At 53.7% G+C, this 16,694-nt stretch overlaps 2 protein-coding genes across 2 annotated transcripts; both read left to right on the plus strand.

The window, feature by feature from the left end:
• The first annotated feature begins 3,157 nt into the window (after positions 1–3,157).
• On the plus strand, positions 3,158–5,776 carry Bst2 (bone marrow stromal cell antigen 2). The gene is made up of 5 exons (XM_076870535.2): positions 3,158–3,521; positions 4,505–4,559; positions 4,703–4,763; positions 5,053–5,174; positions 5,429–5,776. Exons 1-4 carry the CDS (start codon positions 3,234–3,236, stop codon positions 5,153–5,155), a joined length of 507 nt encoding a protein of 168 aa, XP_076726650.2. The 5' UTR covers positions 3,158–3,233; the 3' UTR covers positions 5,156–5,174; positions 5,429–5,776.
• Positions 5,777–9,306: 3,530 nt separating this feature from the next.
• Positions 9,307–12,012, plus strand: Ccdc194 (coiled-coil domain containing 194). The gene is made up of 4 exons (XM_076856901.1): positions 9,307–9,630; positions 10,741–10,837; positions 11,204–11,336; positions 11,865–12,012. Exons 1-4 carry the CDS (start codon positions 9,307–9,309, stop codon positions 12,010–12,012), a joined length of 702 nt encoding a protein of 233 aa, XP_076713016.1.
• Positions 12,013–16,694: the final 4,682 nt, after the last annotated feature.

The following is a 16,694-nucleotide window of genomic DNA, read 5'->3' on the forward strand; positions in this document are numbered from 1 at the left end:
TTGTTCTATCAGTCAGTGAGGGGGTCAGTTTTAGTGCTTAGGAATCTGAGGTCTGTTTTTCAGGGCTGCCTCTGTTTTTCAAAAGCCCCAGCCCTTTACCATTTCTTCTGAATCATTTTGCAAAGGATTCAGACCAAGAGATGCCTAGAGCTAGTTATGTGAAGCAGAGCTTCCATGTGGCCCCATGAAAGGCCCCCCAGGGATGCTGGTGATGTTAAATTAAAGGAACCAAGCCGGGCATGGTGGCACACGCCTGTAGTCCCAGCAATGTGGGAGGCTGAGGCAGGAGGATCACAGGTTTGAGGCCAGCCTCAGCAACTCAGCGAGGCGCCAAGCAACTTAGACACTCTCTCAAAATAAAAAATAAAAAGGACTGAGGATGTAGCTCAACGGTAAAACCCCTGAGTTCAATTCCCAGTTACCTGCCGCCCCCCCAAAAGGAGCCAGGTGTGAGTGTAGCTCAGTGGCAGAGCACTTGTCTAGAATGCGCACGGGCCTGGGTCCCATCCCCAGCACTACGGAAATAATTAACTGGTGAATTATTTAACTCATCGCCAACTCCTACGGCAGGAAGGAGGCTGTGTGATGTCTGCCCACACACCTGGACCCGTCACCACACCATTGTCCTCTGTGGGTCCCAAAGAGAATCATTTACAAACCACGGTCCACTCTGCAAGCCACGTGGGCTTTGTCCTGCCTCCAGGAACATTAAGATCCCCGAAAAACCACCCATGACCCCTCCAAATCGTCTTCACTCACTATTCTTCCCACCCCCAACTCCTAATAGACGTAGGGCACCTGAGCCCCCATCACCTTGGAATGACACTAACTACCCCCCCACCCCGAGGATACAGTAGATGGGCAGAGCGCACACTTTTCTCCTATTTTGTCTCTTTATCAGTTTCTTTCTTTTCTTTTTTTTTTTTTTTTTTTGTACCAGGAATTGAACCCAGGGGTGCTAAACCACTGAGCCCCATCCTCAGCCCTTTTTTAATATTTTATTTAGAGACAGGGCCTCACTGAGTTGCTTAGGGCCTTGCTAAATTGCTGAGGCTGGCTTTGATTTCTGAGCCTCCTGTCTCAGCCTCCCGGGCCGCTGGGATTACAGATATATGCCACCACTTCCGGCTCTAATTGGGCTCTTAGCCAGGAATTCTTACAGATTTTGTGGTTAGGAAGTTTTATGCTTATCGCCCTGAGTTCCAGGATCTGGTCTGTGAAAGGGTCACAAACATCTGCCGCTTCAGGGTAACTTGGGTTCCTCTTTTTAACGTTTTTTGGGGCCTGCATTTCCCCTGCAGATAACAGGTAGTTTGCTGAGGAATGTGACATCTCCCGTCCCCTGAAGCCAGGCAGGGCTCCAGGTAATTTGCTTCTTGGAAAAGAAAGCATGTGGGGGTCGGCCCAGTGGGCCCATTTTATAGAATTATTCTGTGAACCTCATGTTCCCACCATTCACACCTGTCTGTCCCCTAAACCAGAACCCTGTCCCTTTGAGCTGACAGAGGCCTAAAGGTTTACAGCTTCTGCCAAGGAAGATTGACTCAGGCTTCACTCCTTTCCCCCTCTGGAGGTTAGGAGTAGGGCTCAAAGTTCCAGCTCTTTAATCCTGCCCTAGTCTTTCTGGTGACTAGTCCCCATCAGAAGCTCTCTAGGGGCTGCTGGTCACCAGTCACCTCATTAGCATGCAAGATGCCTGCCCAGGGTCTTAGGGATTGAATGCCAGGAAATTGGGACAAAGACCATGAATTCATAACATCACACCTGACCTCTGACCTGCACTGTGGCCTCCGACCTGGTCCCAAACTGCCCGCCACGTTTGAAGCCAGAATAGCGGCAGCTTTGGCAAGGGCGGTGGCTCTGCACCTGGGGTCCTGGGCGGGGTGTCAGGCCCTCCTCATGGGACACACAAGTCCCCCTGGGCCATTTTAGCAAGATCTCCCCACCCCTTGTTCCTTGGCTGCTATGTGGCTTGGAGGGGGGTGGGATCTAGGGAAAGGGACCTGTGTGTGCCGGGCTGGGGCACTTAGACCAGCTCTCGCGGAGGCCTGGGACACTGGCCTTGGCCCCCATGTGCCGTCTGGCCCAACTGGACACAAACACTCAGAATGGCTGCCTCAACGGAATCTGGGCTGTGGCCAGGCTGTAGCTGAAGAAGTCACCAGAAGAACATTCAACCCCTGCTACCCCTGGCTGTCACAAGCAGCACCTGGCAGTCTGTAACCAGGCCCATTTCCCCCAGAGACTGAGCTCTCCCTCCCAGTGCCCCACCCTAGGGTCCAGCCCCTCCTGGGCCTGTCCCCTGGATGACCCTTCTGGCCTTTTGTGATCAGCATGTTGCAAATGGTACCTGGCACCTTTCTTCAGAATATGCTCCCCACCCCTGGCCACTGGCCCTGAGCCCCAGGCCTGGTGGGTGGTCTGCCCATCCAGAAGCCCCCCTGCTAGATACTGAACCGCCCCTCTGTGGGCTCCAGAGAAGCCAGTCCTGTTCTTGCCTCACGATATGGATAAGCAAGCAGAGCTCTCGCTGGGCAGCTCCAAGTTGCAGGCGCAGATTCTAGAAGCAGCAGCCAGGACCGAGGCGGCGGGAGGTGGGGGTGGGGTGGGGGTACCTGGTTTGCTGCCGGGTGATGAATGGGGCACTGTGGCCTGAGCCACCTCCTCCTCTCCAGGTTCCCAGCTTCCTGCTGGTTCTAGCCCAGCACCCTCTCGGACTCCCAAGTCCCCCTAAGGTGCTGCTGGGTCACCTCCGGAGACCCCTGAACAGGAAATCAGGCCTGTTGGGCCAACCTGGAAGGTTCCAGCCAAGCCCTAGCCCCTGGTGACTGCTCAACCTGGCGGCCTCGGCTTCCCCGACTGGGGGGTGGCCCAGCAGGGGTGGCCGGACCATGCCTCTCCGTCAGGGTACAGGGATAGAGGAGGCCTGCGTGCAGGGACAACACATGGCTGTCCCAGTGGCTCCCAGTTCCCTCCCAGGGGATCTCACTGGCCAGCATCTAGCTGAGGAGGATGAAAATTCAAGAAAAATAAAACCTCTCTCTCTTCTGGGAAACTGAAACCGAAACCTGAATGTTTTGAGGCTTGCTTGGGCCCTCCAGCAGCAGGCAGGGGACTTCCTGGAACTTGGCTATTAGTCAGGAACTCCCCTATGCTAATAAGGGGGCGGTCTCTAGAAGATTCCAGGGCTCTAGAGCCTCTGTCCAAACCCCTTACATCTTAGGGAAACGGGGATGGCACCCTCTTTTTGCCACTACTCGCCAGTGCCCATGGATGAGCAAATGAAGGAGGGTGGCCCTCGAAGGTGCTGCCTGTGGTTGTTGGTGGGATTCGTCCTGGCGGGCCTGATAATTGCCCTGTCCATTTTCACGGTCAAATATTACAGTGAAGCCTGCCAGAATGGTCTCCAGCTGGAGAGGCAGTGCCACAATGTCACCCAGCTCCTGAAGAAGCAGCTGATCCAAGCCAAGGAGGAGAGCCTGGCGGCCGAGACCCGAGCTGACACCTGTGACCAGACTGTGGTAAGGCACCGCCACCCTAGGGAGGGCTGGGGTCCCACAGGACCCCTGGAGAGGGGAAGCTGGGAATCTGTCCCTGGTCCCCCACAATAGGAAGGTCTGGATTTCCCCACCAGGATTTAGGGACCAAATACTTTCCAGGGCACTGGTGTGAGTGAGTCCTTAAAACTTTCAGCAGTCCCCAAATCAGGGGCCTCGGTATTCCCAGCAGGAGTTGAAGAAATCTGCAGACTTTTTTCCAGGGCTCGGGTGTGGGGAAGCTTAAATTCTCAGTGGGTACCCGTCTTCAGGAAACAGAAACCCCCACTCAAGGGCTGGACAGTGACTTCACCAGGCCTTGAAGGGGCTCTGGAAATTTTTACTGAACCTGAAATTTTCACTGAGACCCCAATGTGCAAGTCCCACTGAACGTCTGAGTTGGGAAATCACGATGTGTTCTGAGTTTGAGAAGAATCTGCTAAATCTCCTTGGGTGATAAGGTAGAGGATCTGGAAATTTCTGCTAGGGTTTGGATACAGAGAGCCTCCCAATTCCCATGTTGAAAAACCCTATCTAAAGGGTCCCACATTTATGGGTGACCCTGTGGGGGTGCATGCTGGTGGCCATTCTTGGAGGTTGGAACCTGAGGTGCAGAGAGGTTGTCAGGGAATGTGAAAGGAGTTTAGAGGGAAGCCCTGTGGCAGCAGGAACTGGGGCTACCTGCCCAGGATAGCGACAGACCACTGCAAAGCCAGAACTCTTTTTTGATTGTTTGGTACCAGGGATTGAACCCAGGGGCCCTTCACCACTGAGCCATGTCCCCAGCCCTTTTTTTGTACTTTATCTAAAGACAGGGTCTCACTGAGTGGCTTAGAGCCTCACTAAGTCGCGGAGGCTGGCTTTGAACTCAGGATCCTCCTGCCTCGGCCTCCTGAGCCGCTGGGATGACAGGCGTGCGGCCCGGCGCCCGGCTCAGAACCGGTTTCTGACCCTCTGTTCTGTCCCAGGTGAAACTGAAGGCCCAGGAGCTGCAGCTACAGGCGCGGGTGCAGGAACTCGAGAGTGAGAAGGGGACAGGGGACTTTGAGGGGTGGGGCAGGGCGTCTAGGACCGGGCTGAAGAAGGGGCGGGGTTGTGCCCAAGCGCCTGGTGGGTGAGGGGCATGGTCACGTGCTGATGCCCCCTCATTCTATCTGGCCCCCCAGGAAACGTCACCGGATTGAACCAAAGGCTGCAGGAGACTTTGACAAAACTGGAGCGACCAAGGTCAAAGACCCCCGCCCCGCCCTGGGCCATGCTTCTCTCACTTCCACCAACACCCACCCCACCCCACCCCCGCCCCGCTTAGCTCCAAAAATCCACATTGCCTCTGAGGTGGGGGGTGGGGGTAAGGTTCAAGTCCTCGAAAAGGAAGACTCTGTCCGTAGGGTCCAAGAGCCCTAGGTGGCTACTGCCCAGTGACTGGGGTGGGGACGAGGCCCGGTGGGGAGGGTGGCCGGGGCTGTCATGCAAGATGATGGCGCAGCGGCTGCCTGAGTGCCCCATCTTCACCTAGAACGGAGAACACCCAGACCACCCCTGCCAGCTCCCAGGCCACCATCGTTCTGCAGCTGTCCAAGTCGCTCCTGCTCCTGAGCCTCGCCACTCGGCTGCTCTGAGGCCCCAGGAGGCCAGAGGGTCGGGATCCTGGGCGGCCCTGGGGAGAAGGAAGCTGGGGGCGCTGGGAGGGGGCAGGGACTCCAAGGGATGGGGGCGGGGACGGGCCTCACCGCGCGGGGGAGAGAGGAGCTGCGGGAGGAGAGGGAGGGGACTCGGGGGCGAGGGGAGGGGCCCTGGGGGCGGGGCTTATGGAGGGGCGGGGTTTAGGAGGCTGCGGGCTCTGCTCTGTCTGCCTTCAGTCTATCCTGAGTCTCTCTTATCTTGTCTCCTAGGCCCCAATCTGAACTGGTCCGGCTGCACTGCTTTTCCCAACGACTGTCCCTTGACCCAGCTGGTTGCTGAGGGGAGGGCGACGAGTAGAAGTGAAGGGTCCATGGGGCAGCTGTGGAGGGGCCGTGGGGCAGCTGTGGAGGGACTGTGAGGCGATGGGGGAGGGGGGCCGAGCAGCTGGGTGGGAGCGGGGCTGCTTCCTTGGAAGCCACCCTACTTGGGCTGGGGATGGTGGAAGGGTGGGGGCGCTGCCTCTTGCTGTATTAGGGGTGGGTGTTGCTTTCCTTTGGGGGTCTTTGAGCTCCAAAAAATAAACATCTCTTTTGGGAGGAAAGACCTCTTACTCTCAAGTTTCTGGAGTGTCATTGTATCAACCCCAAGCATCTGAGTCCTCCCCTGCAGGTGAGGGTGGACATCTGGATGATGTGGGCACCCTTCCCAAACGCCTTCAGACACCACTAGGGCCCCCCCCCACCCCCCCCACCCCCACCCCCCGCCTTCTCGGCTGAAATTAATTTTTTTTTTAACCCAGGGGCACCTCACCACTGAGACACTTCCCCAGCCCTATTTTGTATTTTGTTTAGAGACAGGGTCTCACTGAGTTGCTTAGGGCCTCGCTAAATTGCTGAGGCTGGCTTGGAACTCTCGATCCTCCTGCCTCAGCCTCCCCAGCCACTGGGATCACAGCGTGTGTGGGCCACCCGGCCCTGCCTCCTGGAATCATCTTAAAACCCTCACTGTGTTTAGAGCTGATAGTGCCAACCATCGGCTCCCCTCCCTGGGTCCCTCCTGATGTCTGTGGTTCTAATGAGGAAATCACAGCTGCCCTGACCCTTGTCCTGCTTCCCCCAGAAAGCGCTGGGTGGAATCTGCAGACACACCCAGGCCAGGATTCTCTCTCAGTGTTCCCCCTCTCCATCCCCAGGTTCTCCTTCATCCTGCAGTGGCCAGTTCTGCAAATCCCTCTCCTCTCCCAAATTGAGGGAGGTCACCCTCATGATTGGCTCCTCTCAGGACCCCCAGTCCTTTCCCCCTTTATTTTCTCCCTTCCTCCAGGTTTCCTTGGAATCCCAAATATTGTTCATGCCATTTCCTGTCCATGGAGCCAGGAGTCCTATGCCCCAGATTTTTGCACTGTCCTTGGGTCCCACAGTTCCTCTCCCACTGTTCTCCCAGGCACCCTCAAAGCCCCACTGCAGAGGCCCTGGCCCTCAGGACCCTGATTTCCCCGTTCCCCAACCCCCACCTCCACCCTCCCTCAGCTTTTCTGTGTGTGGACCTGGCCAAGCTCCATTCTGCCTCAGGGCCTTTGCCCATGCTCTGCCTGCTGCTTGAGCACTCACTGCTCACTCCTGAGTCTGGGTCAGGGTCTCCGCCTCAGCCCTGCTGACGTTTTGGGCTGGATCGTCCTTTGTGGTGGGGACATCCTGTGCACTGTAGACATTTAGCAGCACCCCTGACAGTGGCCACACTCCCTCCCCTGTAATAACAACAACAACAACAAAAAATTGCCAAGTGCTCTCTGGGGACCAAAACCACCTCCAATGAGAACTCGTGCCCTACAGGGTGTGAGGCAGGACAGGAGACCCAGGGACAGGCAGAAAGAACACCTGGGACACACTGAGAGCAGCCATTTATGAAGTTCTACTTCACATGATTCAATGTCCGGATTCGAATTGCACTCCCGCCTACCTTGACCGCAGACAAAACTACTCAGTTACCGGCCTCACCCACAGGTCCTCGGGTGACCTCTCTCTCCGCCCGGCTTAGAGAAAAACAAGTCCAAGGCTGCTTTTTGCTCAACAAATAGGTTTCTCTGTAATTTCCATTTTGGGGATCTGATTACTCCATCCATATAGCACACTCCCAATAAAACCCTCAAGGTCACACAAATCTACTGTTTAAATTCACTCAGAGGAGTGTGGGCGTAGGTGGTGTTGACAGGCCGCACACGCCAAGGCAGCGTCTCCAGCACCCTCCCTCCAGAGTGTGGACTTCCTGCCTTCGGTTCATAAAATCAATCTGTGTCTTATTCAACCCATCCTTAAATTCTTTTTTTTTTTTACTATCTTCATTTTTACGTGGTGCTGAGAATCGAACCCAGGGCCTCACACATGCCCGGCGAGCGCTCTACCCCTGAGCCCCAGCCCCAGCCCCTTTATGCAGTGACATCAAGGACCTCATGGCCTGAGCAGAGGGCCACCTCCCTTTGGGGACCTCCTCAGGATGCTCCACCCCAGTGACGGGGGTCTCTTGCCTGTCCCCTTTCTGCCTCTGCTCCTGGCTTGTAAAAGGTCTCAGGAGGGGTTCCTGGTGCCACTCTACAAGCACCGAGCATTCCTCCTCCCACGACAGCCCCTTTGTGCCGAGGACACGGGGGTCCAGGGAACTTCCTGGACTCGCTCGGGGTCTCCACGCTGTTAGGGAAACGAGCCTCCACTTCTGGTGACTTTTCTTCTGCTCAGGAAACAAACCTTCCCGCGTGGCCCCTTCCCTTTTCTTACTCCCTCTCTGCTCCTCACCCCCAACTTGGGCGGCTGCAGAGCCCCAAGACAGAGTTGCTGCTCCCCCTCCCCACCACTTCTGGGCTGTGTTTTGCGGATGGAGAGAGCAGATCTGCCCAATATGTGCACTGCGATCCCCAAACCTCCACACAATGATCCAGGTATAAACGTTTTCTCCCCAGCCATTCTTTTCTACCCTTACTATTTTGTCCTCTACCTCTGAGACCTGACTCCAAAGTGGTGTCCCCACCCAGTGGCTGAGAAATGGTTGCGAGTTAGGAGTTGCAGGTTATGCCCAACTGCTGCTGTGTGTCTCTGGCCTGAGGCTCCGCCTCTCTGGGCTCCGGTTTCTTCATCTGGAATGAAGTGGACATTCATGCTCAACTCACAATGATTGTGCACCTACTATGTACCAGACCTGTGTGGGTATGATGGGAACAAGGCAAATGTACACTTGGCTTTTGGGGCTCTAACCCAGTCTGATAGGGGAGGCAGGCAGGAATCAGAAACATAAAGGTGGGAGCTGGTCAAAAGGGGACCTGAGCTAGTGGAAGAGCAGAGTTCCTGGAGGAGGCCACCATCTATGAGGAGTAATTTAAGCAAAAAAAAGAGAGGAGAGGGTTCTGTAGTGGAGGAAATGGCCAGTGCAAAGATCCTGGGGCATGCCTTTGGCAGAAGAGCTTTAAGGAAGGAGAGCAGGTGCTGCAAAGAGGAAACGATGTCGAAAACAAAATAAGGGCCTTATGGAGGTAAGGGGAGAGGAGAACAAGAAAAGAGAAGGGGAAGGTGGGCTGGCCAGGAGAGAAGAGGGGGTGGAGAAAAGGGGAGAAGAGAGATGGAGTTCTAAGATCCAGCAGCAGCTGGGCCGCCGGTCCACAGGCCTGGATCGCACTCCCGTTGTAAGATTGCCCCCTAGCGGCCCAGTGGAGAAGACGCGCGGAGACGCGGCTGGTCCCGCTTCCCGCCCCGGTTCACAGAAGGGCTGCCATCGGCTAATCAAGAAACCTGCCGTCTCCCATGGACAGAATGTGGACAGCAGCCCCCAGACCCTCCCCAGGGCCCTATTTCGCAGGTGCGGTCTTTGGAGCTTCCCGCAGATGTGCTCCTGACTCCCACCGAGCCCGAGGCTACGGCTGTCCCCATTGCATAGAGAGGGAAACCGAGGCTCAGAGGGGAGCTCGTGGGACGCGGAGGCAGGACTTGTACCCAGGCCCTTTCTTGTGGCCTTCAGAATGGGTTGACCCCTGGAGGGGGTCCAACCCCTCCCGTAGGCCTCGGGAAGCCACAGGGTGGGGCGGAACCGTGGGTGTCCCTGGCGCCCCAAGGTGCCAATTAAATGCTCGTGGCCGTCTGGGACCAGAGCTGGGGACAGCGGCATGGCCGAACCGGGGCCGGAGCCCGGGCGCGCATGGCGGGTGCTGGCCCTGTGCGGGGTCGCCGTGTTTTTGGCGGCGGCGGCGGCCGGTGGGGCCCTGGTAGCGTGGAATCTGGCTGCCTCCGCTGCCCGGGGGCCCCGCTGCCCGGAGCCGGGATTCAACGCCACCGCGCCGCCCCAGGGCCCCGCACCCGAAGTCGAGGAGCTGCGGCGCCGGCTGGCAGAGGCCGCCCAGCGCGGGGAGACCCTGGCCAGGCAGCTGGAGCAGGCGGAGGGTGTCCGTCGCGAGTTGGAGGAGGCACTCAGGGCCTGCGAGAACCGGCAGGTAGGTGGGCAGGGGGAGGGCTGGGGACCCGGAAGGCTGGGGGAGAGGGTGGTGGACACAGCCCTAGGCGCCCTCCCTGTGCTTCTGTTCCCCGATTCTTCAATTAGAGACCAAGGAGAACAGCACCAGAATGCCAACATATAATTCCAGTTCACCTTGCAGTCTACCTTCTAACTAAATAAGACAAACTTTTCTTTGTTATTTGCCAGATAAATCATGGCTGGGGAAACCCCAGACCCCTGAGCCCACCTGGGAAGGCCCTATGCTAACTTCCCCCATGTGCTTACTCAGCCCCCCACCCCCAAGCCAGTTTCCAGTCCTATTTTGAGAGAGGGACACTCAGGTCACCTGTAATTAGGAAGCTAAAATTGTCCTCTGGGGGAGGTAGCAGCCAGGACCTCCCCTTTTCTGGGGCATCCCCCCTCACACACACACCAGACTCTTAACCCTCCCCAGCCTGAGCTTCAGAGAAGAACCATCCTCAAAGCCCAATCATTTGCATTTATTGAGTGACTACTGTCTACCTCTGTGTACTTGCCTAGCAGAGGTTAGGCAGCATCTGAACTTTAAAAATCAGGAGAATCCTGCCCCCTTTCTACGTGCCCCAAAGAAGGGCCTGGAGCAGCTGCTGACGAAGCAGCCTGCGCTGGGTTCTGAGTTCTGCTCTTCACCACTAGAAGATGCCCTGGGGAGGCCAGGTCTGTTCCGCAGGGGTGACCTGTAAGCCACAAGCTCTCCAGAAACCCAATCATTGTTAACATCGGATTGTCTTAGGTTGGTTTCAAACCCAGTGAGTCCTGGATGGAACTGGGATTGGAACTGGAGCCTGTCTCACCTCGTAGCTAAGCCACTTACCGGTGGCTTGGGGGTAGGGGGACAGTAGATCTAGACAGAAATCTCCCCCCCAGGTAGGCAGCTGTCACCATTCAGTACCCCCAAGCTTCAGAGGCCACTTCTACTTTACAACTACAAGGTCCCAAAAGGATATTCCCAACAAAGCCCAGGCAACGGGTGGACAATGTAGTGTCTCTCCCAAGAAAAGGCTGTCCCAATTCACCACTCCCTCCCCCTCTCCCCTCCCCCTCCACCACGTCCCCCTCCACTCCGCAGAGCCGGCTTCAGACGCAGCTAAAGACACTGAAGACTGAGATGGAAGAAGCCAAAGCCCAGGGAACCCAGATGGGGGTCGAGAACGGGGAGCTGACAGGTGTGTTGGGGCGCAATAGGGTGGGCTGGGCTGCAGGTGGGAGGAGCTACCGTGTTCTTAGAGACTCAGATGCTATACACTAATGAAAAAGTACTGCAACTGTCATGCAAATAAACACGAAAACTCATGAAAGGAATGAAAATGGCATGCAGAGGCCATGCCATGCAACAAAGTATGAAAACGCCTTGTAAACGACTCACAAAACCGATATCAACCCATAAAAGGGTATGTGAACTCCAAGCGAATGGCACACAATTTAATTCCAATAAAGCAAAGCATGCAGAAGGCAGGCAGACTCTAAATTTGGCGTGAGTGGCGCGGGTGGGCTCGGGATGTCCAGTCCGACCCCACACCCCGTGCCCGCAGAAGCCCTGGCGCGCTGGGAGGCGGTGGCCACAGAGTCTGCGCAGCGGTTGGACGAGGTGCTGCGGCGCGCCAGCGCGGCGGAAGCTGAAGGCGAAGCCTGCGCCGCCCGAGAGGCGGCCCTGAGCGAGCGCGTGTGAGTAAGGGGCGGGGCTTGGGGGGACGGGCAGACGGACGAGGTGTCAGGCCAATGGCTGTGCGGAGTTTCGTTCTTTAAGCCAATCAGCACCTTGGGCGTGACTTGGGCGGGAAGGGTGTGGTCACGTGGGCGGGGTTTCGTGAGACTCCAGTTAGAATCCTGAAGTGGAAACCTGGGGAGAGGGCGGGGAGGTGGGCGCTCCAGGGGCCCCCGGGTTACAGCTGGCTTTCTGGAGGTCCCCGGGGTCGGGACCAAATCGGGGCTCCGGGCAGGAGGGAGAGAGAAGGATGCAAAGTAAAGGAGTATTGTCGGGGGGGGGGGTGTGTCGGTAATTTGGGGTGGAGCTTCTGGAGAAGCGGTTGGGGGTCCCTGGGGAGGTCCAGTCCCGTAATAGCAGAAAGCGGAGAGGGAATGGGGACCCGGAGGATGCAGGTAGAGTTCCCGGGAAGTGGGCGACCCAGCGGGCGGAGGCTGGGGTCTCTGGGGACGGGGTCCAGGTGCTGACGGCCCCCTCCTTCCCGGCAGTACCGCTCTGGAAGCCGAGTTGGGTCCCCAGCGCAGAGGGTCGCGCCCCCGACCCCGCTCAGGGTCCCGATCCAGGGCCAGCCCCCGCTCGCGCTCTCGCCCCGGGCCGTCCAAGGGTTGCCGGCGGCCGCCGCAGCGAGAAGGATGAGTTCCACCCCAGCAGGATGGGGACAGGTACTGTGGGGACGCAGCGGGGACGGTGTGAAGACGCCCAGTGCCGGATGAGAGGCCCAGTTCACACCATCCGCGCTCAGAACCGGGAGACCCCGGCACCGGACCACCTGAGGTCTGGTCGACAGGTGGGGAAACTGCGCCCGTTCGGTCACGTGGTGAAATAAGGACCTGACCGAGTTCTCTAACCCACAATGTGACCTGCATCCCACAAACAAGGGAACTGGAGGTCCAGCCCTAACTCAAGAGTGACCCGGAAGGGTCACTTTCCCTCTCTAGGCTTCACTTGATACTGCTTGCAAAACTAGTGCCTGGAATCATGGTTAGGGGGCAGCACATCCTTGATAACAAAACCCCACCATCTTGGCAAGCAGGAAAATGACAGGCCCTTCCCCCTGCGAGATGGAACTTTAATAGAGAACCAAATAACCCCTAGTACTTATGGATCAAATGAGGAATGTTATGAATTCTGGAAAAGTCATCAGAATCAGAGCCAAGGTGAGGGTGTCCACTATCGAGTATTTAATGTCATTCTGGAGGTACCAGCCAATGCAATTAGACACGGCAAAGAAATAAGAGGTGTGAACACAGGAGAAAGAGAATTTGTAGGTTGAATCATATGAAAGTGTTCTTTCTATAGGTCAGAGGTTACTGAAATGTCAACAATTTGATATGGCCTTAATTTCACATTATTTGTAGTTTTTAGATTTACATTTATTTTTTATTTTTAAAATGTTTGCCTTTTCATCTAAATTTAACCTAATTCAACATTAGGTATTAATTCAGGCTAACGGAAAAAATTGGAGGTCTCCTCCATTTGCATTTGTTTGCTGCCTCCTCATTATTGGATTCAGGTTAGAATTTTGGGTAGGATCATCCCCAACATGATTCAATCTGTTAGTTATTTTCTGGTCATATAATTTTATATATAGAAAACCCCGGAGAATGGACTGAAACTTACTTTTCTGTTTGTAAGCAATTAGTTAGACAGTCCTTTGGAAGGAAAAAAAATTAAAAGGTCCCATTTCAGATCTTTTTTAAAAAAGGTTTTTTTGGAGGCTTGGTCTGGGGCTCAGTGGCAGAGCACTTGCCTAGCAGTTGTGAGGCACTGGGTTTGATCCTCAGCACCACATGAAAATAAATAAATAAATAAAGGTATAAAAAAGCAAAACAAAACCAAAAAAAAAGAGTTTTTTTTTTTTTCTTGTTTGTTTTTTTGTGGTGCTGGGGATTAAACCCAGGGCCTTGTGCATGTGAGGCAAGCACTCTACCATCTGAGCTATATTCCCAATCCCCCCAAAATGTTTTGAATTGTAAAATATACATAATACAAAATCAACCATATTACCCTTTACCCCCCCCCAGTTTTTTTGTGGTGCTGGAAATGGAACCTAGGGCTACACACGTGGTAGATAGGCAGAGCTCTACCACTGAGCCTCACCCCCAGCCCTGTGTTAACCATTATTGTATGTAGAATTCATTGGAATCAACTATACATTCACAATATTGTATAACCATCACCACTCTCTATTTCCAGAACTTTCCATTATCCCATTAACTCTCCCATTAAACAATTACTCCCCCACCCTCAGCCCCTACTAACGTCTGTCTCCTTTCTGTCCCTATGAACTTACCTATTCTACTTATTTCATAAAAGTGAAATCAGACAATATTTGCTCTTTGTCTCAATTGTTTTTCTCAGTATAATGTTTTCAAAGTTCATTTGGATTGCAATATGCATATATCAGAATTTTATTCCTTTTAATGACTACATAATATCCCATTATATGTGTATAACATGTTTGGGGGTTTTGTTATTTTATTTTATATTTATTTTGTAGGTCTCACTATGCCCAGGCTGGCCTTGAACTCAGGATTCAAATGATCTTCCTGCCTCAGCCTCCAAGTAGCTGGGGCTACAGGCCCGTTGTATCACCGTGCTTGGCTGTGTGGTTCCTTTAGTTTTCTCTACCCTGTAGTTTTGCAAAGATTAAAAAAAAAAAAAAAAAAAAATCCCCCAAGTAAAAAGTTGAATACACTGAGTTGGCACTGATGCAGAGAAAGAAACAGTCCCACACTGTGCTAGTAGGACTGCCTGTCAGTACAGTTATTTTGGAAAACAGTTTTCTAGGCTCTCACAAAAGTAAAGGTGCAAGCTGGATGCAAGTATGCACACCTGTCATCCCAGTGACTCTGGAGACTGAGACAGGAGGATCACAAGTTTGAGGCCAGCCTCAGCAACTTAGTGAGGCCCTAAGCAATGTAGTGAGACCCTGTCTCAAAGTAAAACATAAAAAAGGGCTGGGAATGGGGCTCAATGGTTAGGCACCCCTGGGTTCAATCCCTGGTACTAAAAAGAAAAAAGAAAGAAAGAAAAAGAAAAAACCTAAAAATGCATATACCCTTCACCCATCAATTCCCTTCTAGGAGTTTTCCTAAAGTCATGTTTATATGAGTATAAAATGATGGACTCAATGTCGGGCAGAATCCTGTGGGCTCACGCACACAAAGTGTAAGTTTTGCTGTGCTTAGCAAACAAGGGGTTCTGGGAGAAAGTATGAACTCTTTGAACTGTGTCCTTGGTGCTGTCTTAAGAAGATAAGAGAAAAGAATGTTCTGCCAAGTGTAAAATTTATACATATATATGTGTTTGCCTGGGAATAACTAACCACAAGTTAATCGATAAGAAATACAGAGCACTGTGGCCATAAACAAAGTTTTCCTGAGAATGTTTATCCATGCTTGTAAGGATTGAGCTGCCGAAAGGATGTTTTTTCTTTTCCTTTGTCTTAATTAACAATGCTGTATAAAAGAAGGAGAGAGAAAAGTAAAGACGGTGCTCATTTCTACTGGATGTGTGTGTGTGTGTGCGTCTTTCTTAAGCATCTCTGCTGAACCAGGACTACAGATTGCCAGCAGGTTCTGACAGGATCCTGAGTTGGATCCTGGAACAGAGAAGCACTGAGTGGGAGAAGGGAAGTCAAAGTCCCCGCTTGGCGGACAGGGTTACACTGAAGTCAGCTTCTTAGCAATGGGAGCTGCAGTGAGAGGGGTTTTCAAGGATTCTGTACTATCCCTAAACTATTCCCAAATAAAAAGTTTACTTTTAAAAAGGCAGAAAAGGGCAGGGAGGGGAAAGGGGATATTTATTACCACATTCTTGATGATAAAAAAAAGAAAGAATGAAAACAATGTTGTAGTGTGGGGGGGGAGCTGTTTAAATCCCTGAGCGGCTGCCCGCCCACCAGGTGGGGCTCCTGCAGCCATTCCAAAGGCCAGGCGGATCTTCTCCAAGACCTGTCAGGGTGAACCTCGGGAGAGCCATGGCTTGTCACTTCTTTTAAAACGGTGGGAGCAAGGAGGACTTGTATTTAGATACTTCTGAAGGAGATTGGTCACAGCTGTGGCCTCTGGGCTGGGGACCAGGGTCTTGGGATTGGCAGGAAACAGCCTCATGTTTCACCATATACTATTTTGTGAAGTTTCCTTTTTTAAAATCACGCACAGGTACTGCCTTTTAAAACTTAAAGTTCGAGGCTGGGGCTGCGGCTCAGTGGCAGAGTGCTTGACTAGCACGTGTGAGGCACTGAGTTCGATCCTTAGCACCACATAAAAAAATAAACAAATAAAATAAAGGCATCTACAACGGCGAAAAAAATGTGTGTGTGTGTGTGTGTGTGTGTGTGTGTGTGTGTGTGTGTTTTAATGCTTAAGAGAATAGTATAGGAAAGTAGTGAAAGTGCTCTTATAAATTTGATGGCCACCTCCAGCCGGTCCTGCTTAGTATCCCCCCACATAGCTGGGGTTTGGAGGTACCTGATCAGGGTCTTCAACTGAGAGGGGGCTCACTGGAGGAAGAACTGAAGCTACAGAGGAAACAAAAGAGCTGGTGATATAGGAAAAAAAAAAAAGGAAACAAAGTCGGTTATGGTGGCTCACGTCTGTCATCCCAGTGATGCAGAAGGCTGAGGCAGGAGGATCACAAGTTGGAGGCCAGGCTGGGAAATGTAGCGAGACCCTGTACCCAAATTAAAAAAAAAAAAAAATTGAAAGGAGTGGCAATGTGGCTCGGTGTAGTGCACCCCCGGGTTCCATCCCCACTACTGGAAAGAAGAATGAGAGGGAGAAGCCAGTCTGGGCAAGGGAACGAGACCCTGTATCAAAATAAAAACGAAAAGGGCTGCGGGTGTGGCTCGGTGGTAAAGCACCCCCGGGTTCACTGCCTGGTACCAAAATATGAAAGAAAGAAAAAGGAGGACGGTGAGGGGGAGGGGAAATGAGGCTTTGGGGAGGGTCGAGGGCGCCGGGGTGTCTAGCCCCCTGCTGGCCACCAGGGGTCGCCCCAGCCCGCAGGCCCGATTGCTGCCCACGGAGCACCTGGAGCTGGGAGGCGTCCAGGATGGTCTGAGACCCCCGCCCCCGCCCCAACCCTGGCATAAATCCAGAAAGGGAACAGGAAGCCGCTCTCCCCTCTGGAGTCAGCCAAGACCGGAGACCTGAAGGCTGGCCTCTCTCCCGCTGGGGCCCCAGGGATGCAAGACCTCCTCCCTGTCTGGCTCTGAGGTCCAAGGTCTGACCCATGTCAAGGCCTAAAATACTGTCACTGTCATCCATCTATTCTGCCGGTTCCACCCCGAAAACCAGTGCTGGGAACGGAGG

Source organism: Callospermophilus lateralis, chromosome 1, assembly GCF_048772815.1.
Source record: "Callospermophilus lateralis isolate mCalLat2 chromosome 1, mCalLat2.hap1, whole genome shotgun sequence".
In the NCBI taxonomy this organism is placed as follows: domain Eukaryota; kingdom Metazoa; phylum Chordata; class Mammalia; order Rodentia; family Sciuridae; genus Callospermophilus; species Callospermophilus lateralis.

Bases quoted from the DNA above. Each gene is read 5' to 3' on its own strand.
- Bst2 (XM_076870535.2), top strand. From the start codon at position 3,234: ATGGCACCCTCTTTTTGCCACTACTCGCCAGTGCCCATGGATGAGCAA. The intron at 3,522-4,504 runs GTAAGGCACCGC...GTTCTGTCCCAG, and splicing joins ACACCTGTGACCAGACTGTG to GTGAAACTGAAGGCCCAGGA. The intron at 4,764-5,052 runs GTCAAAGACCCC...ATCTTCACCTAG, and splicing joins ACAAAACTGGAGCGACCAAG to AACGGAGAACACCCAGACCA.
- Ccdc194 (XM_076856901.1), top strand. From the start codon at position 9,307: ATGGCCGAACCGGGGCCGGAGCCCGGGCGCGCATGGCGGGTGCTGGCC. The intron at 10,838-11,203 runs GTGTGTTGGGGC...CCGTGCCCGCAG, and splicing joins CGAGAACGGGGAGCTGACAG to AAGCCCTGGCGCGCTGGGAG. The intron at 11,337-11,864 runs GTGAGTAAGGGG...CCTTCCCGGCAG, and splicing joins GCGGCCCTGAGCGAGCGCGT to TACCGCTCTGGAAGCCGAGT.